We start from the raw sequence: 27,245 nt of genomic DNA on the forward strand, positions 1-27,245 counted from the left end.
TGTGACGTTAGTAAAGATCAAATTAAACATCAGGAAGAATGACCCAGGGGCCAGGAGCACTGCCTGCACTTCCAGAGGGCAGCACCTATGTAACAGTATTTTCCCCTGCCCCCATGTGGCAGCTCATTACCATCTGTAATCCAGTCTCGGGATCTGATGCCCTCTTCTGTCCTCCATGGGCCCCAGACATGCACATGGTACAGACATGTGAGCAATGCCCCCCCCCCCCCGGAGGTTCTTGAATGTGTAGTTTCCTATTACTAAAATTGCTTCACCCACCACACATATCCATCAACGCTCCTTGAAAATATAGACCATGTTGATGTAGCATTCAGTCATTCTTCTGCTGGAAGCGATCAGGGGTGACTTTCTCCTTTGAATTTATTATTTATGGATAAATGCATAAATATGCACACAACTTCTCATTGTCATATTGAAGTCATATGAGTTTTTAGCAGTTAAATAAAGATAACCCGAATCAGCACATTAGGTCCATTCTTAAGGATTTAGCAGTGTAGTGACCACTGTTTTGTTACAATGTAACTAGACAAGAAAGGTGACAAGTTATGAAAGCAATCCATAAAACACAAGTATCCCTTTCTTCACTTTGCTAATTTTTTTCTGTGTGATGCGATTGCTCTTTCTTATTCTACACCCTATTTTACTTTTCTCCTTTTCGATAGCACTTCATTGACACACATGACATGAAATGCCTGGAACTGAGAGAACCCAAGCAGTTTGTGCTCTTTGGTTTCCAAATCTTATTGCTTAAATTATAAAATATTCTGAGTTCTTCAGATAGGCAATGAGTGCTAGAGAGACAAAGTTAGGCAGCGAGGCTGTGTCTGGGCTTGGGGCTGTGTCACTGTTGGGAAGGCCATAGCCATAGTGGCGTCTTGACTCCTGACATGTTGACCACACCAGCGAGGGGCTGAGCTAGTGGGGAGCTCTGTTCTTCCTGACCCACCATTTGGAGGCCTGCCTTGGACACAATGATATTTCACAGGCTTGAATTGGTTCAGAACTTCTACATTAGTCTACTACAGAGAGAGCCTCTCTTAAAGTCTTTCATCTCACTAGAGGAAATAAAGTGCCAAGAAGAGATAAACATCAGATATCACCATCCATCACCGGTTATTTCTCTACCATCCATCCATCCATCCATCCATCCATCCATCCATCCATCCATCCATCCATCCATCCATCTTTCTGTCTGTCTTAGCAATAAATGAAGTTACCCAACCTTTTTTTTTTTTTTTTGGATGGGAAATACGTTACAAAACAATGAAGAAAGGAGAGTAAGACAGCACCGGAATAAATCTTAGCAAGGAAAGCAGGACAGGAAAAGGGGGCCGGAGACAGGAAGGGCAGGGCCATGACTCAGAGTTCATCCCTTTAGAGTGAGAAGTGCCTTCCTGTCCCATCACACTTTGTTTCACCGCGACCCTGTGATGTAAACAAGATAGAACCTCCATTCATGCAGACCAATAGAGACCTAAAAAGATGTCACTTGTCACCACAGAGACAGTATACAGCTTCAATGTGACATTTATCTCTTAACTTTTATTAGTTGTCACTTGCCTGATTCTTCATCCTCCTTGATTTTTTAATTATGGCACAGATGTCAGTTCCAAAGGCTGATTTTACAAACGTTTACAGCACACTACAAACTACATTATGATGTTCAGATGTTTAATATTCAAGGATGATGACACAATTTTAATAATTTTCATCCAGTGTAGCAATACATAAAAGTCACATTACATTGACTACATGGATAAAACTGCTGCCAAAACCACTGCTTTATTATGTACGAAGACTTTCAAAAATCTACTTTTATCATCTACAAAGCTGTTATAATAATTTTTCAAAGTTACAGTGTTATGTATTATGTTCATTTAAATGGAAAACATGTCTTGTTTCTCTTCTTGTCATTTAAAAAAAATAGTCCTGACCTTTGCTTAAAATAACTTTCCATACAAATGATATTAGCTATGAGGATATCATTACAGTTCATGTCCACTGCCGAAAGTAGAGTTTTCAGAAAGTTCAGAACTAAAGAAGGCAAGCTGTCGCTTGAGTTGCCTTTTCTCCCCTGGCTGCTCACACAATTTGACATCAACGTTGGCATCGCTGAATAAGTCTCCTTTGGCTTCCGCCACTGGACGCTGTGATCGTGATAACTTTGCTCTCTTTTGCATCATTGAAATCCCAGAATTTCCAGGCTTCTGTCCTGGGGAGAAGGTTTCTCTTACTATGCAATAACAAACCGCAGACAAAAAATTCTTTTTGAAGTTTTCATTCATAAATGCATACACAAAGGGATTACAGATGGAGTTGAAAAAGCCAATTGTTTGTGCAACAGCAAAAACCATCTTGATTGTGACATCATCATACTCTTTTTCAAAGTTACCTGAAATAGAATGATATTTTAGAATGCTGATTGACTTTATCAAGAAAATTAAAAACTACTTAGCATGTGACATATAAGTATCTGAAGACAATTTGAGGCAGGAATCTGATTATTCAGAAACAAACAAACTTTGTGGTGACCTTTCTTACCTACACAGTGTGGCGTCCAGTGTATGTTACTGGACCCACAACTTTTCAACTAAATAATTCAAGTGTCATGTAAACTAGAAGCAGCAGGAGTGGCCTTTCAAGTATTCACCCACATTGCAGAAAACACAATCATATGGAAAACCATGTGAACTCCTAGCTTACCATCCTGAGGCACCAACCGATATCCTAGGTATTATTAATTAATAAGGTGGGAGTCGAGGTTGTAAAAAGATGTCACATTGCATGCCCCCCCCCTTAGGAATAATGTAAGATTGTGGGAGCTTTTCTTTATTGTGTATGGCAACTAAATTACGCTTATTTACCCAAGTGTTCTTATCACACACAATCACCCATCACACAGAAGGTTGGCGCTCCTGTAGCAGGAAAGAACCAGACTCAAGGCTTGGTATTTAATTAACAGCAGGGGTTAACAGTCATGCCTGTCTGCTCTAGCAGGAAATGGCCCAGAGAGTCGCCAAATGAGAAGGCCAGGTACTCACTGTACTCAACCATCATGTGAACAACATGGAAAGGTGCCCAGCACGCAGCGAAGAGAGCCACCACTGTCACCATCATAACGACAGCCCGCTTCTTCTTCCTAGACCCACAAGAGGGCATTGTGTTGGTTCACTTTCCCATGGAAATGTGTTAAACAGCAAGACTGGAATAAAAGCTGAGCTTAGCCCACTCCAACATAGTAGCATCGCCTTTTCTAGTTTGTTTCACCCCTATCTTCACAGTCTTCATGCAATAAGCATGCTTGTGACCTGTGCACATTGTGGGCCTGGTTCCACTAGGTTACTGGCATGGATTATATCATTAATATTCAAGCAAATCAATGGACCAATGCAGAGACGGAGGCACAGAGAAGGTACCATGATTTGCAGGCAGACAGATGTATTTGGGTTTGGATTTAGGAGTCTAAATTGAGTGACTTTAATTCACTGTATATTGAAAATCATTCATGTCTGTGACAGCAAAAGATCAGTATTTATGAAATACAGTAAACTTCAAGGATGGAATTAAAAATCTAGTTTACCAGGAATTCAAACTTATTTCTTTATTCTTCTTATAAGGTAGACTACACTAGAACTATATATTTGCTTTATATTTTACAAGTTCATACCTGGCACCTCTCTTTTCAAGTCAATAGCTTCCTTTCCTCCCCGACCCCCCCCCCCACAAAAGGGATAATTAATTTAATAAAAATACCCATGGTGATGAAGTCTCTCATAAAGGGGCCCATCTGTATACAAATGGCTCACTAGAGGGCGCTGCACAGTCGTGATTCAACTAAACCCCATCAAATCCCTGGAAATCTGAACTGGAGGCATTATTAACTCGCTTCTACTTGAATGTTTAATAAAGACTATAAAATCCATCTTCTATATAGTGTTTTTTTTAAGTGTATACTAATGAAGAAAGTCAGAAAGATAGCTGTTATGTTAAAATAAATTTTCAACAGTAATCATTTAATATACATAAATATGCTCTGGTTTAAAAAGATTTTATTATACATTCCATCTCATGTATATTATTAGCACCACCTCTGAGTAGCAGGAAGTAGGGATGCTATAGTAAGAATAACTTGGTTACAAGAACCATTATGTAACTTTGTATATATGAAGAAACGGGTGTGTGTGTGGGGGGAGCAAAGATGCGGATCTGTGTCACATGGCCAGCAAAGTGACAGGGAGAAGAGACCCCCATTAGACCACAGAGTTGTGACACTGGTTCACCATTCTTCCTGCAGATTATATTTGTATAGAGATGGAAATGTAACCACTATCTTAATTCTCTTCATAACCCCAACTTTACTTCTGATTTAAGGACTAACAATTTTGATCTAACTTTCTGCCGCACGTTAAATTGCAAACAGCTTCAAGGGTTTAAATACTCTCAACTGAGGCTACTTTGACTAAACTACCCAAGAGTTCTGGCATCCTTGCAACTCTGTCCCTTCTAGGAAGACGGACTAAGCCATTTTACACAGAGGTGAGCAAACAGACCTGGCTATTTTGGACATTTCTTTCCCGTGGATAGTCTGAAGTGCTGAACTGTCTCCAACTCTCTTCTTGATCCACAGTTCATAGCCAATCTTGCTGTAGAGGACAAGCATCACCACAAGCGGCAGGAGGAAGAGGATGACGAGGATGAAGGTGGTGTAGATTCTCTGGTGCATGGGGCTGGCCCACTCTTCCAAACAGCAGACATGTTCTTTCTCATAGAGGAAGTCATACTTAATCTTTATGGCAAGGATAAGTGGGTTACAAAAGCCAGCAGTCAACACCAGAAGCAGCAAGTGTCATTGCAGACCACCCTTTGGAAGGCTCCACATCTGTCACCGACTTCAAACGTGAATCACTGTTTTGTTGCTATGTTGCAGTAAAGTGCAGCTTTTCCACTCACCTGCTTAGGTTTTTTGAGAACTCTGAGCTTTTAGATTTGAAATAAGATATTTGAAATAAGATTTTGAAATAAGTCTGTGCACACTTCTTTCATTTCTGACCTTTCTCAACCTTTAGTTCTGCTTCTTACATCTTGGCAATGAGCTGAAAGAGCTCACTCATCGCGCTGACTGTTGATAATGCCATACACTCTCTGCTATCTGCTTTAATACTAATTAAACTAATATATTTTGCTTTCTCATTTGTTGAAAAAGACAGACTTGGAGAGGCCCCAGACTTCCTTTAAGTATGAGATGCTAATAGAGGCATTAAAAAGGCAACTGGTAGCCTTTAAATTCTAAGGCAAATGGGAAATGAGATCCCAACTATGGCCAACCTTAAGTAATCCACGTGACCTTTGTTAGCTCATTTATTAGAACTATTCCTGACAGACTCCGTTTTAAACTCAAACATTATTAGCAACAACAGTAAGTGGTGTGACTCATTTCTAGGTCGCACTGCACCCTGAAAGCAAGCATATCCAAAGGTCCCATCTCTCAGCAACAGGAATGGAAACGTGAGATTTTACCAGGAATGCTGTCCTCCATGTAGACTGGAGCTTTTCAGGTGACTACCCAAGGTTTGAACATAGCTTCGCTTATGTTTATGTGCTTATGTGCAAATTCCATCACAACCTTCAGTGGCAATTGAAAAGGCAAGAAACTCCCAGTTATGGTCTAGGTGCTACTGACAAAACTAACTGGTAGAGACATAACCCACTGGAAAGCTATTTCAAGATCTGCACTTCCCATGAAGAGCAGTAAAACCACAGCCATACAAGAAGACTCCATACAAGAAGGCCCTACAATGACCATAGGGGGTCCCAGAGTAACAAAGCCCCATGCTAGTCTCCAATGGGTTCACATAGCTCTGGGGACGAGCAAATCTCTAGGTGTACTCTAATTCAGAGGTTCTCTCCCTAACCTCTCACATGTGGTACATCCCTAGCAACATATTCTGCATTTCTAAACAAACATTTCTCTACAATTTTACTGTTTAAGATGGGGCCGAGGGTTGAGAAGGGTGTCTTCTGGGTCTATGGTGCCTCTTCTATATCACTACTATGTTTCTCCTTAGATATGAGTTACATTTCTTCTCCATACAAGTCTTACTGTGGGCATCAAGGAAAGAGACAATTTGTCACTGATACTAGTGAAGTCCGCTTGATTCATGTGGCAACAACCCATGGGGAAGCCTTCTGCTTTTCCCAGTGTTGGATGTATTTGTGCATAGTGTAAAGGCCGAGTGTAGGAGAAATGATACTATGATACGTTCTGGGAGGGGACATAAGTGTGACAGTGTTCATTTAATCACTTTTCTTCTCCATCCCCCTGAGAACTGAGAATTAAGCCACACCCGAGAGAACCGAGGAACCAGAAAGAGCGCATTGAGAAATGCCAGTGGCCGAGCCTCAAGTCCCATCACCTGAGGGAGAGACTCAGGTCCCTGTGTGCTCAAGCACACATTAATAGTGCTTAGGAATGAGGTGGCTATGGGATGCATGCTGATACACGACAAGAAGCAAACGTGATTGGCTAACCAGACAGTGGGCGTGGTTTCATCAATTAGAATGCACAATAGACATTGCTACCAATGAGCCATGAATTTAAGGTATATTTAAAAAGTATTCTCTGGAGAAATGTTTCTTTTAATTGCCATATCTATTTGTTTTCTGTGGTAAAGAAATAGACCTCACTATTGGAACGTGTCATTCATGAAAGAGCCCATTGCTCTACACCCTGCTGATAGAGAAAGTGGTCTTAGCAGAAAGGAGCTGGCCATGTTTGTGGTGTATAGAGCGCTGAGGAGTGGACAAGCAGCCAGAAGCATTGGGTGTCTTGGGAAAACCCAGAAGAGAAGCATCAATCAGGAGTGACACCCAGAGGCACTGTTTCCAGACCACATTTGCTTATCAGAGGGAAAGGCTCAGCTGCACCGATGGGCAGAGACACCCAGAAGACAGCCATAACCCTTTACGTTGTTAGGGCTGATGTCAATTCAAGCTGAGGAAAGTGCCAAGTTTTAAATCGATTATATGAACTTAAGAGACTAAGGCCGGGGACTGGGCATTTTGTAACAGATGTAAGACTGTTTCTGTGTGGAAAGTAAGCAGAGAACTTTAGTGAACTGAATCCTGGCAGAGTTGGTGTGGCGGGTGGGAGATCCTCACATGGCATTTCGTAAGTTTGTAACACATGAAGTTGCTCTCTGCTTGCACACAGTTCAGCTTACTCAGTACTCAAATCCTTGAACAGAAACCAGACTGTTGGTAAAATCCACTTTTACTTTATGGCTCACTTGATATTCCTTGCTGCTGGGTGTGGCAAGCCTAGTAAAATTCCATATTTGCTTTTCTGTTTAAAAAAAAAAGTAAAAAAAGAACTGAAGGGGACAACAATCCCACAGGAAGACCAACAGTGTCAACTCATCCCGACCCCTGGGAGCTCCCAGAGACTGAGCCACCAACCAAAGAGCGTACATAGGCTGGTCCATGGTCCCCAGCACATATATAGCAGAGGACGGCCTTGTCTGGCCTCAGTGGGAGAGGATGCACTTAATTCTGTAGGGACGTGATGCCTCGGGGAAGGAGGATGGGAGGATCCACTCTCAGAGGCCCAGGGGGTGGGAGATGGGATGAAGAACTCTGGGAGAGGGGACCAGGAGAGGAGGCAACACTTGGGATGTAAATAAATAAAATAATTAATCAAAAATTAATTTTCCTAACAAAGAAATTCAGAGGAATTAGTATAATAAGGCTTTTGGTATACTTTGTTTTTAGTTAGAAATATTTTGGTGTCATTTTATGTCCTATTAACTTTATTACCTATGACTATGAAAATGAAATAAAATTAATTAATATTTAGAGGATTAAAAAGTAGAAAAGAATATATCATTTTATAAATTTGGTTAGGGGCTATGTGAACAATGCCCTGTTGCTTTTTAAGATTGTCTTAAAAATGTGTTAGACTACAGAAGATGGGTCAAACCAACACTCATCTTCCTTTACTGTGAATCCTCACGCATGGCTGAACCTATCAGACAAAGGTGGAGAAAGGAGAGAGATTGGATAAGATGCTCTCTGAATGTGTTTCCTGCTCAAATCTCCATTTAGCAATGAAGACAAGGCTGGCAAGAAAGGCCTTATGAAAGAGAATCAACTCATCGATTACAGTTTGTTGCATGAATTAACATTAAAAGAAGATATAGAGAAGGAAGGGAAAGTAGAATAGTTAAGGATGTGCAGGAGGATCAAGTGGGTAGTGCAGGGAGTGGTAAGGAATATGGGCAGAGACAGCTAAAATGAATGGCTACTCAAGGGGGTGTATGGAACAACACAGTAGCTGCTTTCTTAAGTTATATACATATATGAAGGTGACCTAACTGAAATCACCAAATGACGGGGAGCCAGCAGTAACTGGACATCCCTCATCACCACACGAAGCTTCCAGTTCTTGGAATGGGCTATATCTAAACGCATTGTTAGCCAAAGGGGCCCAGGGGAACCTCCAAATAACTCAGGATGTTACAAAGGCTCTGTGTTTCTCTCCACAGATTGATGGCAAGGCTGTATTGCCGAAAATAAAATATACACAACCCACTGAACACTGAGAAGTCAAGCTGTGCCTGCCTAGAGCCTTCACCCCTACTGACTCTTAGTACCAGAAGCTACTCTATGCGCTACCAAAGGAGAAACAGAAACTCCAACCCAGCTACAAGCTTTTTGATCCACAGTGATGTCCTGCCTGCAAGATACACTAGGGCAATGATGGCACGAAGCCTGTGTGAGTAACCAGCTAATATCTGTGTTGACAGAAGGCCACTCTATGAGACAGACTCCATACTCAACACTATTTAGGTGACCAAGAACCTGAGACTAGATAGCTTGGGAACCTCGGGGGGGAGGGGGGGGGAACCAAATGCTACTGTTCTATAAAAGGAACAGAGCAATAAAATGACTCTTAATGACATTCTGCTGTGCTCAGAGCTCAGTGCATTGCTGAGCGATCATCATAGAAGCTTCCTCCTGCAACAGATGAGAACAAATACCGAGACCCACAGCCAGACATTGTGCAGAGAGGAAAAGACCTCAGAGCACTCAGTTCTAAACAGCGTGTCTCCATCAAATCGCTCCCCTCACGACTCAGAGAACCCGGTGGGTTGGGGAACAGAAAGAGAATAAGAGCCAGAGGGGGTGGAAGACCAAGGAAAGGAGACCTTCTAAACTACAGCAGGACAGATACACATATGAATTCACAGAGACTGAGGCTTGTTCAGGGCTTGCGCGGGGCTGGACCAGTTTGGTGTTCTGGAGCTGAAAGGAGAAGTGGATACATGCCCACCCCTAACCCAGAAGCTATGCTCAATTAATAACCACTTGTAAGTGAAAAATTAGGTTTTTCCCATAAGGGAGTCGCCCTGGGGGAAACAAAGAACTCTCAAGGATAGAGCAGCCAGCAGGAGTTGGCAGACAGAAATTCAATTCAATAGCATATTTAGAGGTTTCATGTCTCATAACATCCTATCAGTGTGTGTGTGTGTGTGTGTGTGTGTGTGTGTGTGTGTGTGTATGTGTGTGTGTGTGTGTGTGTGTGTGTGTGTATGTATGTATGTATGTATGTATGTATGTATGTATTATGTATATTTATATCATACAGGTTTTGCTTATATATTATGGCTTCTGCTTTTGTGTTTTTATGAGATTCCCGAATGTGTGAACAAGTGGGTTTTTGCATCTGCATCTGTTTCCTGTGCCTTTTCTTTCTGTTTTGTCCTACTTTGAATTGTTGGGTTTTGTTCTATCTTCTTATATTTTATTATTATTATTCCTTAGATGCCTGCTTATTTCTAATGAGGCAGAAAGGGGTGGATCTGAGAGGAGAGGAGGGAGAAAAAAACTGTAATCATTATATATTCCATGAAAAAAATCTATTTTTAATCAAAGAAAAAATACAGAGTGGTCAGTGGATTCTTAATTATATCAAAACATTAGAGCAGTTGTGAAATAGCATGTTCTACTTATAGGAAAATAGATAAAGTAAACTTGGATTAATTTTCAAAATGTTAAGCACCAAGGTCTTAGCAAAATAATATCTAGAAGAATTAGATGAAATGGGAAAAGCAATTTTATCTCATTTGAAAGATTTCCAGTGAAGGAAGTGAGGTCACATAGACTTGTTGAAGTGCTCTTGAGACGGGTGATCATTACAGTTGAGGGGTATGGAGAAGTATCTCGGTAGTATAAAAAGCCACGCAACCCTGAATACCTCGAGGCGTTGTACGTGCCACATGGGTGATCCTACGATGATGGCTGCCAACCAGACCACACCTGTAAAAATGCAATAATCATCAGAATGCGGTACAGTGGAGACATGCTTCACCTACCACTGAAGTGGTTCTCCATCTTCAGTGTTCCTTATGATACAATACCAGATAAAATTTTATAACAGAAGTGCTGTTTATGTTATTTCACATGGCATATTAGTTAAATTTGATACCTTTGATGATCCTATGAGCTGTACACTATACATTGGATTTTTAGAAATTCAGACCATTGTGAAGCATCTTAAGATTCTGAGGACTCAATGATAATTACTAAAAAAAAAAAAAAAAGATGATTAATCTATTACCATGCTAGATGTTAGGGTCGTGCTTCAAATTTACCATTTTGTTTTGAGATATGTTGTATTCATCATGTCTTACGAGTAGGGGACAGTGATGGCAAGCTAAGCATCTAGAACTGCCTGAAGAGAGTGGAGTGTGCTCTCAGGCACGTGCAAGCTCTATGCGAATGATTGGGAGCCCACCTCAGCACAACACTCTTGCTCTCGGCTTCCCTCAAAGCACAGTTGCTGCTCTGTATCAGGATTTTCTTGCTCTTGTACACTCAGAGCCTTCTCATCTCAGGGTCAGATGAATGTTAGTGTGGAAATGCCATAGGTAGGTACCACTCACTAGCTAAATGTTGAAGACGTAAACTGTGGAATACATTACCCACAATAATATATTTAAGTGTTAGGGTAGAACCAAAGGAGATGTGATATAGGGTAAATACAGAGAGGACCAAACTCAAGTTATACAGGAATGCTTACACATAAAGGCCAAACTATACTTCAGCTGTACAAATATGATATTGCCCTATACTGAAGAATGCCATTAATACTGCAGGAGGGCACACTGAGAAGCCTCACCTAGTGTTACAATTAGAGTATTAAATGCCTTCACAGTCTTGAACAATAGTCTCTGGGCTTTGTCCACTGATGAATTTGTAGATGAATGGACTACTAGGAAATGGAGCACGATTGGGAGAAGTAGGTTACTGGCATAGGACTTTCCCCAGATAGCTTCTGTCTGTGTACATGCGTGTGACCTGCAATGAGGCAAGCCACTGCTCTACCAATGGTCATGTCACAGTGTTCTGCTTTCTTGCCCAAAGGCCCGGAAGTAACAGCCAAGTGGCCACAGACTGCAATCTCTGAAGTCATATGCAAACACTAATCCTTGTCCTTCCAAATTGTCAGTACCAGATATTTTTGTCGAGTGACAAATAGTGACTCACGTACCCAAGATTGTGAAAGCCCTTCGGGTAGTGTACTGCCACTTCATTTTAAAAGGATGGATGAGTCCTTGGTGCCTCTCAACAGCGATGCAAGTCATGGTGAGGATTTCCGTCACAACAGCAGTGGACTGGACGAAGGGCACCATCTTGCAGATGAAGGCACCTGGGGTGAGGGAGCAAACTACATCATACAAAAGCTACATTGTAAAAGTCTTACCTGAATCTTTGTAAGAGTTACAAATCATTAACTGTGAGCTGCTGCTCAGAAGCTTTCTGATGATAACCATGCCATAGATGCAAACTAGTGAACGAACTCTAGTCTCTCCAACTAGTTTTATGCTCTCAGGGGCATTGAACATAAGATAATGGGAGATACAAATCGGTACCAGGGAGGGTAAGACAGTGTATGTGTAAAGTGGCACACATCCCTAGTTCTAGTGCATAGGAGACTGGGGCAGGACTGTCTAGAGAATCTGAAACCAGTGTGGGACACATAGCAAAACCATGACTCAAAAGCCATTAACAGAAAAGGCTGTGAGACTAATATTTTCTGAAGAGCAAAGTTGGAATGAAGTGGTCAACTGGAAAATAATCTACAAAATAACCTTTGATCTTTCTTTTCATTTGGCTTTATGTGAAGTCATAACAAAGGAGTAATTCTCATCAAAATTCAGGTTATTAATCTTTCCCCCCTCTGTGCAAGTCTCTCTCTCTCTCTCTCTCTCTCTCTCTCTCTCTCTCTCTCTCTCTGTGTGTGTGTGTGTGTGTCTGTGTGTGTGTGTATGATGCACAAGCATGCGTGTTTCCATGTGTGGATATGGATGCACATGGGTCATGGAGTCCATGCAGAGGTCAGAGGACAGCTTTGGGTGCTGGCTCCTGAAGTCCACCTTGAGGTAGGGTCTCTTCATTGCTCACCACTGTTTATGTTATTCTGCTTGGCACACAGGCTCCTGGGATTCTTCTCTCCGTATCTCCCATTTTCCCATAAGAGTATCAGGCTATTGTCACTGAATTCTGGCTTATGGGTTTTGGGGATTCAAACCAAGGTCTCACACTTGTGCAGCAAGTTCTGTACCCACTGAGCCCTCTCACCAGTCCAATACACAGGTTTCTTCTTTCATATTTATTTTTCTTAGTTATCTATCCAACTTGATATATACATTAAACCATTGGCCATTATAACGACTTTTAGTTCTATACAAGGCTGTCTTTCTTATAGTTTTTTTTATAATTGAAAATATATTTTTTCATACAGTATTGAGATTATGTTTTTTTAAATATTTTTATTAGGTATTTTCCTCATTTACGTTTCCAATGCTATCCCAAAAGTCCCCCATACCCCCACCCCACTCCCCTACCCACCCACTCCCACTTTTTGGCCCTGGCATTCCCCTGTACTGGGGCATATAAAGTTTGCGTGTCCAATGGGCCTCTCTTTCCAGTGATGGCCGACTAGGCCATCTTTTGATACATATGCAGCTAGAGTCAAGAGCTCCAGGGTACTGGTTAGTTCATAATGTTGTTCCACCTATAGGGTTGCAGTTCCCTTTAGCTCCTTGGGTACTTTCTCTAGATCCTCCATTGGGGGCCCTGTGATCCATCCAATAGCTGACTGTGAGCATCCACTTCTGTATTTGCTAGGCCCGGCGTAGTCTCACAAGAGATAGCTATATCACGGTCCTTTCAGCAAAATCTTGCTAGTGTGTGCAATGGTGTCAGTGTTTGGAAGCTGATTATGGGATGGATCCCCGGATATGGCAGTCTCTAGATGGTCCATCCTTTTGTCTCAGCTCCAAACTTTGTCTCTGTAACTCCTTCCATGGGTGTTTTGTTCCCAGTTCTAAGAAGGGGCAAAGTGTCCACATTTTGTTCTTCGTTCTTCTTGAGTTTCATGCGTTTAGCAAACTCTTCTAGTCCTCACAGTTCCTCCCATCCCATCTGGATCCACCCATTTTCTGTCTCTCATTAGAAAACAAATAGGCATTTAAGAAATAACGAAAATGAAATAAAAAATGAAACAAATAAGTTATAATAGCACACAATAAACAAACAGAAGAGCCAAAGAAAAAGCACAAAAATTGCATACAGACATAGAGACACTTGCATTTGCATATATAGGAATCCGTAAAAACACAAAATCAGAAACCGTAATCTATATACAAAGAACTTTTAAAGTAAAAAACACAAACAAAAACAATCCCCTTCCCCCTGACTCAACATTAGGAGACAAAGAATTTCAAAAGATGTTATTGCGACAGTTTTGTGTTGGCCATCTATTGCTGGGCATGCATTACAATTTTAACTTCCTTTAGTTTTCTACTTAAAAGTCTCAAAGTGATGGCCAGAAAAAGGCTTCCTTGTATTTTAACTAAAGAAACACCGAGAACTACCTATCAGCCACTCCACCTAGTGCTTGGCTCTGGGACAATGTAGACATTGGTCTAGAACCCCAGGTAGAGATCCCCAGACCTTCTAGCCACCAGCCTACCTGACATCCCACCCATCCCTTGTCTACAGATCATTTGGAGCCTGAATGGAACCTGTAGAGCCATTTACCTGCCAATTGGCCATTCAATCCTCTATGCCAACCTGGGTCTGTGAATTTTGAACCAGAATTCCAGGTTGGGACCTCCAGAGCCAGTCTTCCTGCTGTGAATCATGCACCACACCCATTACTCAACTCTGGAATTGAGGGGACCCAACCCAGAATCTCAGCTAGGGACTCCCAGAGCCAGGCCTCTTGCCTGCCCACTGCCCATCAGCCACCTCACACACTGTTTGCTTTTAAGACCAAGTCAAGTCTGACCTAGAACCCCAGAGTGGTCACAAAGCTGAAACCCAGTCAGTGAGTCCACTAGCCAACAGTTCTTTCAACCCTCATGTGTTTGACTCTCTGTGTATTTGTCTCCCTAAGGCTTCTCTTGTCAATTGCTACAACTGCTCATTTGATGGGTTTTCGCCCTTCAGTTCCCTGGACCACACTGACATTGTAGATTGGCCGAGGTAAACACTAGGACTCTGCAACTTCCCTACATCTGACCACCTCTTCTGCAAATGTACCAAGAATTAGCACCAGCCTTTACACATTTCACTGTTTGAATACTTACTATGTTGTAGTGAATCAGCTACAGCCCATCTTGTATGGATGTGACGTTTTAATAAAGCATAATCTTTGAGTAAAATATTACATCTAGTCCTTAGAGTGTTAAAATTTTAGTCAGAATTGTTTTCTATTCTTTCAGTGAGATAGTTTATAAAATATATCAGAAGAAAATTTTAATGAGATGGGCATGATCAGTATATTTTAAAAATTATTCCTCTCATTACTAATTTTTATCATTATCATCGCTCTGTGCGTATGTGTGTCCGTGACATGGTGCACACGTGGCCAGAGGACAGTGTTTGGCTGTATCTTTTCTCCCTCCTTGCTGGGGCAGGACCTCTTCTGCTGTTTCTGCCATGCTTTGTACTTCCTGGCAGCTGGCCGTGAGCTTCCTTATGATTCTGGGATCACAGACGCATGTCATGCCATGACATCTGCCTTTTATCCGTGGGCTTCAGGGACCAAAGTCAGGCAATCAGGCTTGGGTAGCAAGTGCTTTTGTCACCTAGCCATCCTGTTTTACACTATGTTTGAACTATCCAGAAGTTAGACAGTTTTCATCACAGTATTCATTGCAGTGTTATATATATATAAAACCATCATTATCAGACGGGGCACATATCACCTGAATTCCAGACTTCAGGATGCACCCCGATCCTTACTGATTGAATCAGAGACTCCAAGCCTCAGATTCACCCATTATAAAAATAGATTGTTAGTATTCCTCATCATAGGCCCAGTGTATTTCCTAATGATGTAAGTACCTAATACATGACTTACTTCTTAATGAATGGCAGCCTTTCCACTTGGGGACATCGAGGCTGAAAGAACTGGGGATCCAATGGACTATTGGGCTGATACATTCTTTTTGGCTAACATCAAAGAAGCTCTGAATTGACAGCCTCATTTCCCAGAGGAAAAAATACTGTAATTCATAGGACTTAACCACTGTGGCACATTCACTTGGCTATTTACAGACAGAATGAGGACATGGAGCCAAGCTTTCTTCATTTACAACGTTGCTTACTTTTGTGTAGCCAAGCTATGTGTCACTTTTCTGCTTACAGTTTGACATGCCATTTCTTTAATAAGCAACTTGGAATTTTGCATCTAGCCTCAGTTCTAGGACTGCCAGTGTGCACTTTCGATTTTGATTTTGTTTTTCAAGACAGGGTTTTCTGTGTAGCCCTGGCTGTCACGGAACAAGTTCTATAGTCCCAGCTGGCCTTGAACTTACAAAGATCTACCTGTCTCTGCCTCTTGAGTGCTAGGATTAAAGGCCTGAGCCACCGCCACCTAACAACTATGCACTTTTAATATATCCAGGAAGCTCTGTCTCAACTTCTGACATTGTTTCATGAACTTTGTAAAAATTCTTGACAGTAGATCCTTGATCACATTGGCAAGTTGCTTCCGTGTATGTGTGTGTGTGTGTGTGTGTGTGTGTGTGTGTGATGTATAATTTGGTAGACTGTAACTATGTTATTTTTTTTTAAGTATGGAGTGTACCCTTTGCTTGCCTACTTAGTTATTTTGACCTTTTTCAGTTGATATGACTGAAACAGAATAGACTTTAGTGTTGGTGATCTTGAGCTGTGGTAGCCTGGCTGGTAGCTTGGTGGTAGCCTGCTTGCATGGCGTAACAAGCCTCTGGCTCATCTTCAGCAACTCCATAAGGAAAAGAAAAGAGAGTTCTACTTTTCCTCTTTCCTTCATTAAGCCTTCGTTACAGCCCAGCCTTCACTACTCATTTCCTTGATCTGAGCATCCCTGAGGCTGGAGGCTCTTCTGTTAGCCCACTCTATCCTTCCCCATGCATATTTAAATAATTGTAAATAGCTACTTCTTTTTTTAAACATAGGAAATTAATTTATTTAATACAGTCTTTTTATTCCATTATTTTTATTTTATATTCTTTCCCTTCCACAGTCCTTCCAGATCCTCCCCTCCTCCCAACTTTTAAGTTTTTCTTGAAAGACAAACAAAAACCCAATTCAGCATTAAAACTCCCCAAAACCAAAAAAAAAACCAAAATAAATCCATGCCCCCAAAGAAAAACAAACAAATAAACAAACAAACAATACCAAAAACAAAATCCACCAAACTGCAACCAAATAAAAGCACACAAAAACCCTGTAGAATTTATTATGTGTTGGTCAGCTACTCCTGAGTACAAGGCCTGTTGTCCTGGAGTGATATACCCTGTGTATTGGAGAAAAGCTGATAGTCCCATTCCAAGCAGGTATAGATGACAGTTCAATTCATTCATTCATTCATTTTTTAAAAGTATAATGAACTAAAGTATAATAAGATAAAACAGAAACTATCACTTAGGAGTTGGACTAGACAAACCAACAGGAGGAAAAGAGCCCAAAAGAAGGCACAAGAATCAGAGACCCACGTGTTCACTCACTCAGGAGTCTCATAGACACACTGATCTGTAAGCGGTAATACATATGTAGAGGACCCGGCACAGATCGTGAACATGTTGATTCAGTCTCTGAGTTCATATGAGCTTTGCTCAGTTGAGTTAGAGGGGTCTTGTTTTCTTGGTGTCCCTTCCCCATTCTGTCTCTTACACTCTTTCTGCCTTCTCTTCCACAGGGTTTCCTGAGCTCTGAGGGAGAAGAATTTGATAGGGACATCCCATTTACATCCCCATATCACCCATGGCTGAGTGTTATGAGGTCTCTCACTGTGTAATGTCTGTCTGTGGGTCTCTGTGATTGTTCCCATCTGCTGGATGAGGAAGTGGGTCCTAGAGTGGCCGAACAAGGCACTGATCTATAAGTATAGCAGAATATCGTTAGGAGTCATTTTATCACGACTTTTTTTCTTCTTCTTTTAGATCAGTAATATTTGGATTTACCCTAGGTCCCCGGGCTAACTAGTCTCAGGTTCTTGGTCACCCAAACTGTGCTGGGTATGAGCTACATCTCACGGATGGGTCTTAAGTCAAATTGGGTCTTAGTTGGTGCTACTTAAGTAGGCACAAGCTTTGTGCCACCATTGCCCCAACACACCATGGAATAAGTATAATATTTTAGCTAAAGGGTGTGGCTGGCTCTGTATTTATGCCACTTCTTTTGGTAGCATACAGAATACCTTCCAATACCAAAGATGCTGGAACAAATAGATAAAGGCTCTATGTAGGCACCAGCTTAACATGTCCATTCAATATGCATTTGTATTCAGCCATAGGGCATTGCTGTCAGTTTGTGGAGAACAACCTATTATTGTCTTGGAAACTCCCTAGCTTGTTTGGGGGTTCCCATGGGACCCTCTTTGAACAACAACTCAATTGTATGTAACCCAATCCCGGTACTGGAAGCTTCATTTGGTAACAAGATATGTTGAGTTGGGACTCCGTCTTCCCCATTATCTGGTGATTTCATTTAGATTGCCTTCATATATGTATATATTTGAAGACCAGTATTAGGTTTTCCATACAGCCCCTCAATACCTCTTTATTTTAGCTGTCTCTCCCTGTATTCCCTCCCACAATTCCTCCTTTATCTTCTTCCCACTTGACCCTCCAAGCCCAGTCTTATCTATATAATTTCCCTTTTCCTAATGAGTTCTATATATCTGTTCCCTCTAGTCCTTACTCTATACCTACTTTCTTTGATTCTATGGATTATAGCTTGGTTATCATTCCCTTCACAGATAATATCTACATGTAAGTGAATACATACTGTATTTGTCTTTCTATGTCTGGGATACCTCCCTCAGGATGATTTTTTTCCAGTTCCATCCATTTGCCTGCAGATTTCTTGGTGTCATTTTTTTTAAATGGCTTAGTAATATTACATTAGATAAATGTACCCCATCTTCTTTATTCTTCTATTGAGGGATATCTAGGTTGTTTCCAACTTCTGGCTATTATGAACACAGCAGCAATGAACATGTATGTGCAAATGTCTCTGTGGTAGGATGAAGCATCCTTTATGTCCAAGAGTGGCACTGCTGGATTTTGAGATAGATTGATTTCCATCTTCCTGAGGAACCTCTGCATGGATTTCCACAGTAGTTGTATGGATTTGCACTCCTACCAGCAATGAGTGAGTTCCCTTAACTCCACATCATTGCCAACAAGATCTGTCATTTGTTCTGTTGACATTAGTCATTCTTACAAATCTAATATTAAATCTCAAAGTAGTTTTGATTTGTATTTTTCTGATGGCTAAAGATGTTGAACATTTCTTTAAGTGTTTCTTAGCCATTTGAGTTTCCTCTATTGAGAATTCTCTGTTTAGATCTGCACTGCATTTTAAATTGGTTGTTTTCTTGATGTCTAGTTTCTTGAGTCCTTTCTATAGATTGGATTTTAGCTCTCTGTAAGATGTGTGGTTGGTGAAAATTTTTTCCCACTCCATAGGCTGTGGCTTTGTCCTAAAGATGGTGTTTTGCCTTACATAAGCTTCTCAGTCTCATTAAGCCCCATGTCTACATTGTTGGTTGTAATTCCTGAACTAATAATGTTCTGTTCAGAAAGTCTTTTCCCATGCCAATGAGTTCGAGGGTATTCCCCACTTTCTCCTCTGTCAGCATCAATGTATCTGGCTTTATGCTGAGGTCTTTGATCCATTTGGAGTTGAGTTTTGTGCAGTTTTGACAACTATGGGTCTATCTGGATACTTCTGCATGTGGACATCCAGTTTGACCAGCATCATTTGTTGAAAATGCTGTCTTTTGTGTAGTGTGTATTTCTGGCCTTTTTATCAAAAAAATTAGGAGTCTATAGGTATGTGGACTTATTTATGTATGAGCCCTCAATTCAATTCCATTAATCAGCATGCCTATTTTTATGCCAATACCATGTTTTTTTTTATTATTACTATAGCGTTTTAGTGCAGCTTGAAATTGGAAATAGTGTATCTTCAGCAGTTTTTTTTTTTTATTGTTCAGGATTGTTTTAGATATCCTGGTCCTTTAATGTTTCCATATGAAGTTGAATATTGTCCTTTCAAGATCTATGAGGAATTGTGTTAGAATTTTGATGGGGATTGCAATGAATCTGTAGATTGCTTTTAGTAGAATGGCGATTTTTATTATGTTAATACTACTGATTCATGATCAAGGCAGATCTTTCTACCTTCTGATAGCTTCTTCAATTTCTTTCTTCAATGACTTGAAATTTTTATCATACAACTCTTTCATTTGCTTGGTTAGAGATAACTCAAAAATATTTTATATTATTTGAGGCTCTTGGGAAAGGTGTTGTTTCCTCTGATTTCTTTCTCAGACCATTTGATGATTATATATAGGAAGGCTACTGGGTTTTGTGAGTTAATTTTGTATCTAGTTACCTTGCTGAAGGTGTTTATCAGGTGTAGGACCTCTTCTGTGGAATTTTTAGGGTCACTTATGTATACTACCACATAAGTGACATTATACTGCTAATAGAGATATTTTCACTTCTTCCTTTCCAATTTAAAATGTCTATATAACTTGCTTCTTAGGTCCATTTACTTGAAATATCTTTTTCCAACCCTTTACCCCGAGTTGATGTCTATCTTTGATGTTGAGGTGTGGTGTATCTTGGATGCAGCTGAAGGATGGATCCTATTTGTACATCCATTCTGTTAGTCTTTATCCTTTGTTTCGGGAATTGAGACCATTGGTATTGAGAATGATCAACGACTAATGATTGTTAATTCCTATTATTTTGTTGTTATTATCGTTGTTGTTGTTGTTGTGGTGGTGGTGGTGGTGGTGGTGGTGAGGTATACACCTGCTTTCTTCCTTTTGATTTTGCTGTCCTGGAATTATCTATCCCCTGTGGTTTTTTTGGATGTGGTTAATGTCTTTAGGTTGGAGTTTAACTTCTAGCAACTTCTGTAAGGGCTAGATTTGTAGATAGATATTTCTTAAATTTGATTTTATCATGGAATGTTTTATTTTCTATAGAGATTTATTTCTATGGTTTTGCTGTGTAAAGTAGTCTGGACTGGCATCTGTGGTCTCTTAGAGTCTGCAGCACCTCTGCTGAGGCCCTTCTAGCTTTTAGAGTCTCCATTGAGAAGTCAGGTGTAATTGGTCTTCTTTTATATATTGCTTGGTCTTTTCCTCTTGCAGATTTTATTATTCCTTCTGTGTTCTGTATGTTTATTGTTCTGATTATGTGCCAAGGGGATTTTCTTTTCTGGTCCAATATGTTTGGTGACCTGCATGCTTCTTATACTTTGGTAGGCATCTCTTTTTTTAGGTTAGGGAAATTTTCATATATGATTTTGTTGAAGATAGTTTCTTTGGCCACTGTGTTTCTTTTCCTTTTTCTCCTTTTATTCTTGGGGTTGGTCTTTTCATATTGTCACAGGCTTCCTCTTAGATTTTTGTGCCAATAATTTTTATTTTATTTTTTAATTTTTATTTATTTTATTTTATTATTATTATTATTATTATTATTATTATTATTATTATTATTATTGGTTTTTCGAGACAGGGTTTCTCTGTGTAGCCCTGGCTGTCCTGGAAATGACTCTGTAGACCAGGCTGGCCTTGAACTCAGAAATCCACCTGCCTTTGCCTCCTGAGTGCTGGGATTAAAGGCGTGTGCCACCACGCCCGGCTGCCAATAGTTTTTAAGTTTTAACTTTTTTTTTTTTTTACCAAGGTATTCATTTCTTTTATCATGTCTTCAGTGACCAAGATTTGTCTCTATGATTCTTGTCAAGTTTCTAAATTTTTTTATTTCCAAATTTCCCTCTGTTTGAATTTTCTTTGTTGATGTTATTTCTACTTCTGTGTTTGGAATGGTTTTATTAATTTCCTACCACTGTTTATTTGTGTCTTCATATATTTCTTAAGGGATTTATTTGTTTCCTCTTTATGTATTTCTATCTAGCACAAGGACTGTTTTAAGGTATTTTATTTATGTTTCAAGATTGGAATACTCAGGGCCTGCTGTGATAGGATTTCTGGACTCTTGGGAAGATACATTGTCCTGGCCATTATTGATTGTGATTTCTTTTCCTGGTGTATGGGCATCTAAGGTTAGGTAGCTTATAATTTGAGATACAGATATTTGGTCTTGTCTTTGTTGGATGGATATTTACTTATTGGTTTGTTTTTCTCTCTTGTTCTCAGGAAAGTGTGGTGCCTGTGTTTCCCTTGAGAAAATCTTCTGGAGACCCAAAAAGCGTGGGCACTGGGAGTTCCAGGAAAAATGTGTTTCTAGGTATTGGAACCTGAGACCTAGGAATGGGGATGGGCTGGGGGCAGTAGAGGAATTTCACAAGAGGGAAGAAAGCAGAGTGTTACATTTAGTTTGTCCCCTGCCAATGGGGGCAGAGAATGAGGTGAGGCCACAGAAAAAGGTCTTCTACAGATTTGGGAATGAGACTAGGTGGTTGGATTTGGAGGAATGGAGGGAGAGATACAGATCTGGAGTAGACCTGGTCAGAGTGGCCCGTGGAGCTGGAGGCTGGCGGAAAGCAGGAGGGAGGAAAGGGATGTCAGAGGCGAAGTCTGTGTGATCCACTGGAGATGGGTGCAGGAAGGGAGGGCTCAGCAGGTGTCTGCTGCAGAGCTGAGATGAAACTAGTGGGTAATTTCATTGGAGCAAGAGGAGAGGTGAAGATCTGCAATTAACTGACCTACTTCTTTGGCTGCTGCCAGGGAGTGCCTGCTGGAGTTGGAGGAGGAACATAGCAACCAGTGGGGGAAAGGAGGGTAGGAGGGGAAGCTCTGTGGGGGCCACTGGAGATGGGGGAGGGGATGCACAGGTGTTATGTTGCAGTGCTGAAGATGAGACTCTGGGATTGTATTTGGAGAGGCAGAAGGAGAGGTGAGGGCTTGCTGTCAGCCTACCTGATTCCCTGGCTGGAGTTGTAAATAGCTTTTTCAAACTGAAATGACCCCAAGCTCCTTCTATTAGACACCACTGTCTGATTTTTATATCAGAGCTTTTTTATTAAAGCCTCTCTTTAATGGATGTGTCTCCACTCTTGGTTATCTAGCACCTGTCTGCATTTCTTCTAATGGAAACCAGGTTTCTTTCTAAAACATTCACTCTTCTCACTTTGGGAAGCTTGGGTTATAGAGCAAGTGAGGAAGGTAAGGCAGGCCTATGTGGGATCCTCCATTATTCTGAGAGAGTAACACAGGTGGAAGGGGTCTGAGGTGGTGGCTAGATGGTACCAGGCCGCAAATGTTCACGGACGCTCGTTTAATACTGCTGCTACCTATGTGAAGTTCCCCGTGCCAGCTTCATACTGAGCCTGTGGGCCTGCAGCCTCCATTTTTTATATTCTCCTAAGCTACTTACTTGCTGCTTGTAAACAAGTGATTTTACTCACTATGCTTTTCTTCTGAAAGTAGCTTTGCTGTGATGTAGCGCAATAAGGTTGAAGTTCTTTCTCTGTCCTATTAACTTCACGATAATCCAGACCCCACTGCTTCAGTTGCCCATCATTTCTACTTCCTTTCTACTGTGTCTGACTCTGGCATGACATGCAATAGCTCACATCCTACTGGCTAAGGAACAAACTCTTTTTCCTATTACCCACTGCTTCCCACCCCCCTTAGCTCGTGCACACTCTTTAGCTCTTTCTCACAGCACGGACCTCTTTTTCTCAACGGGAATCGTGCCAGTATCCTACCCACTCACCCCACCTCTTGACCCACCACACACAGCAGCCTCAGTGATTTAAATAGAAACCACCTTACTTGACAACGTAATGCTTGAAAATCGAAAATAGTCTGTATTTGCCAGACTGTAACAATGACTTCAGGACATGTGGAAAGGGCAGGAATTTCATGACTATTCATTTGTACAAAAGATTAAAAACATTCCTTTAATAATTGAAAAATTGGTGTAATACATCATCATAGGTGGATGAAAGCAAGATGGTGATAATGGCTCAGCAATGAATTTTCTCTTTTGTTAGCAGAAACCACATGGACAGGCATTTGCAGCTTATTAAGGAAAGAGGGCTGTACATCTCTAGCATTTGAAACAAGAGTCTGACAGATTATAACACAACTAGGCATGCAATTAATTTACTATATCACCCAAGCAAGCTGTATTCAAGCCTTTGTCCCCTATAGCCTGTGCATTTCTAGTTTTACCTAATATGGTCCTTAGGCTGCTATTAATGAGTAACTTTGCCAGTTGTGAACCCCATTTTATCCCATTCCACCAGAAGCAGAATAAAGAACAAATCAAATACAGTCCAAGTTAGAACTGTTATACAAGCATGGCAGAAATCCACAGGAGACCCAAACTGAGCACCTCCTGAGACCATCCAGATGCTGAGTTTCCATCTCTGTAGGATCCCGGGGAAGCACCTTTGCAGGCGGTGTAGGAAGAGGTCAGACCTGCATGGAGGCACCTTACTCTAGACTTGCTTCAGTAGCAGAGGTTCTGCTGTACCTAGCTAGCGTCATGTGCTGGACTCCATCACACAAGCTAAATGTGATTGCATTTGCTGGACCCCACTGTGCAAGCTAACTTACTGGAACTTTAAAGATGCCACAACATCCTAAGGCAGTATACGAAGAGCTCTATTTTTAGGAGAAGACTAAATATACCAAAAGCAATAAAATAAGAGGATTGTGGTAATTTTGGCTGTTGGAATAACTTATGTTCTTTCTGGGCTTATTTTTTCTATATACTAATTGGAAATAGGATATATACATATATATGTATGAGTTAGAAATAGAAATCCAGTACAAAAAATGAACATTCAATCCTATTTAGTCAAATAATAAAGAAAATCTATTATACCAACATCAGCAAATTTCAGAGGCAGAATGTTAGAGTGTGGTAACATTCAGCTGAAGGCAACAGGGCTGCCTGCCTTCTGGAAGCCCTAGGCAAGAAGTTAACTCTGGGCCTGTTTCAGCTTACATTTCTTGGTTTGCCACCCACACCATCCTGCCTTTCTTCTGAGACAATTTTTATATCTCCTTGTCTGCTTGTGACCCTCCTGTCTTCCTTTCAAGGTAGTATTTGTTAGTTACACGAGACATTTGAGACTATCTAGGGCAACCTCCTTGGTAGATCTTTATTTATTTTTTATTTTATTTATCTATTTATTTTATTTTATTTAATTATTTATTTATTTTTGTTTGTTTGTTTGTTTTGAGACAGGGTTTCTCTGTGTCATCCTGGCTGTCCTGGAACTCACTCTGTAGACCAGGCTGGCCTCAAACTCAGAAATTCGCCTGCCTCTGCCTCCCTAGTGCTGCGATTAAAGGCGTGCGCCACCATGCTCGGCTCCTTGGTAGATCTTTAACTCAAACAACATTGGCAAAGTTTCTTTTACAGTGGAAAGCAGTGTAATCATAGATTGTAGCAACTGAGAAATGGAAGTCTTTAAAGAACCACTATCAACACAATCATTTAACATTTTTAGCTACACTGAAAAGTGACCAGCGTTATCCAAAGCAAGGTTTAAATTTAGGGCAACATCAGGCAAAATACCAGGCATATTTGTTTAAAGTTAAAAGTGTTAGTGTTAATGAGCACAGAAAACTAAAGTTCCCCTTACGTAACTAAATCAACTCTGGGAAAGATGCCCAGAGGAGGGGAAAACTTATTCTGTGCAATATTTAGAACAGCTGATGATTTTTGCAGTCAACACTGTTATGGGATTAGCCAATGAGACAGCGTTTCAAATCAGAGCGCTGGAAGACTGGAGGAGGATAAAGGAGCACCATAGATCTGTGACGAAATAGAGGGCAGGCCGTTTCACAGGGCTATAGGAAAGACACATGCACATTTAAGACTATATACGAAACACACTACTACAGCAGCCTATGAGAGGAGACAGGTAGGAGAGAGAGAGAGACAGAGAAAGACAGAAAGACAGAGACAGAGGCAGACAGGAGACAGAGACAAAAAGAGACAGAGACAGAGAGGTAAACAGAGGCTGAGAAAGACAGAAATGGAGACAGACAGACAGAGAGAAGCAGAGAGAGACAGACAGAGAGAGAGAGAACAAAATGAGAATCTTTACCCAAATGGTAATGACAACCCACTGTAAATTTAGCACTGAGAATCTGAGAGCAGAGAAAGAACGAGAAAGAGAGGAGAAGGGAAATGAAGCATTTTGAAAGAGGAAAAAGGTTAACTGGAACTTTTAAAAGTCACACCCCAGACTTCAGACTAGCCGGTGTCTGAAGGCGTGAAGTCACTCTTCGCTTTGGTAGCAGGTAGTTAAGCTCTCTTCTAGCATCAGGAAAGCACTGAGGAGTTTGATACCTTGCCCCAGTCCAGGGCCAAGGCACTGGTCCCCATGCTTAGCTTTATGTCGGAACAACCCCTGGAACCTGAGAAGAGAGGCTTGCTATGATTCTAAGTCTCACAGCAATGGAACTCGAATGTGAGTTTACATTTACTCATTACGCCTTGGCCACAGGGAGGGCTGGGTTTACTCTCCCTCCCAATAGTAAAGAATGGGGCACAAAATCCTAAAAATACAGATTAAAGAAAAAGATTAAGCATATCATTAAAAAGTCAGGTTTAGATTTTTATATTTATATTTTTGAGATTATAATTTAATTATATGTCTCTCTTCCTTTTTCGCCCTCTAATCCCTCCCATATACTGCTTCTAACTCTCCATCAAATTTATGACCTCTTTTTTCACTGATTGTTATTGCATGTATATACATATATGTTGCTAAATATAATGTGCACTCTGTATGTTAACTGTATGTATGTTTTCAGGGCTGATTGCTTTGCACTGGGTAACCAGTTAGTGTGTGCTTCCCCGGAGAAGACCACCTCTCCTGCTCCCAGTTTCCTTCAATTGCCTGTAGTTTGTTGTGTAGGGATGAGACCTTGTATGGAGAGCACAGTCACAATGCCAGCTTTCTTCCTGCTGAGCTTCATTGCTGCAGCTTTGGATTCTACAAGACTTGTCTCGAGTCTCACTCTGAAGCCTAGGCTGACCTATGGTCATGCCTCCACCTCTGCCTACTGAGTGTGAGAAACACGGGCATCAGCCATCACACCTGGTTTTATTTGAGGTAAATCAAGTCTTTGTTCTTGGGAAGCAGACAAGCACAGATACAATGTGTATCAAGAATAGATGTGGAGGTTTGAACGGCAGTGGGCGCATAGGGCTTCAAAACTGTGTTGAGCAATTCAGGCTTAGATCAACAGTTAATTAATGGGACCTCATGAAACCAAAAGGCTTCTAAAGGGCAAAGAGCACTTTCAAAGGGACAAAATGGCAGTTTGCAGAATGGGGAAGCTCTTTGCTAACCCTACATTTGACAGAGGGCTGATACCCAAAATATACCAAGAACTCAAGAAAATAGACATCAACAAATGAAATAATCCAATTAAAAATTGGGGTACATTGTTAAACAGAGAATTCTCAGCAAAGGAATGGCTGAGATGCACTTAAAGAAATGTTCAATATCCTTAGTCATCGGGGTAATTCAAATCAAAGACTCTGAGATTTCATCTTACAGCCACCAGACTGGCTAAGATCAAAAACTCAAGTGACAGCTCATGCCGGCAAGAATGTGGAGCAAGGGGACATTCCTCCAGTACTGGTGGGCAAATAAACTCATGCAACCACTTTGAAAATCAATTTGGCAGTTTCTCAGAAACTGGG

General features: G+C 40.9%; 1 protein-coding gene across 1 annotated transcript in view; it reads right to left on the reverse strand.

Moving 5' to 3' along the window:
- Window positions 1–1,543: 1,543 nt before the first annotated feature.
- Qrfpr (pyroglutamylated RFamide peptide receptor) overlaps window positions 1,544–27,245 on the reverse strand; it is a 42,850-nt gene continuing 17,148 nt past the window's right edge. Inside the window, exons 2-6 of the mRNA NM_198192.2 lie at window positions 11,570–11,728; window positions 10,274–10,335; window positions 4,572–4,807; window positions 3,063–3,160; window positions 1,544–2,413 (exon numbers count right to left, since the gene is read on the reverse strand). Of these exons, the coding sequence (NP_937835.1) occupies window positions 2,007–2,413; window positions 3,063–3,160; window positions 4,572–4,807; window positions 10,274–10,335; window positions 11,570–11,728 (962 nt within the window). The 3' untranslated portion in view covers window positions 1,544–2,006. The remainder of the gene's footprint in view (window positions 2,414–3,062; window positions 3,161–4,571; window positions 4,808–10,273; window positions 10,336–11,569; window positions 11,729–27,245) is intronic.

Source organism: Mus musculus, chromosome 3, assembly GCF_000001635.26.
Source record: "Mus musculus strain C57BL/6J chromosome 3, GRCm38.p6 C57BL/6J".
NCBI classification, from domain to species: Eukaryota; Metazoa; Chordata; class Mammalia; order Rodentia; family Muridae; genus Mus; species Mus musculus.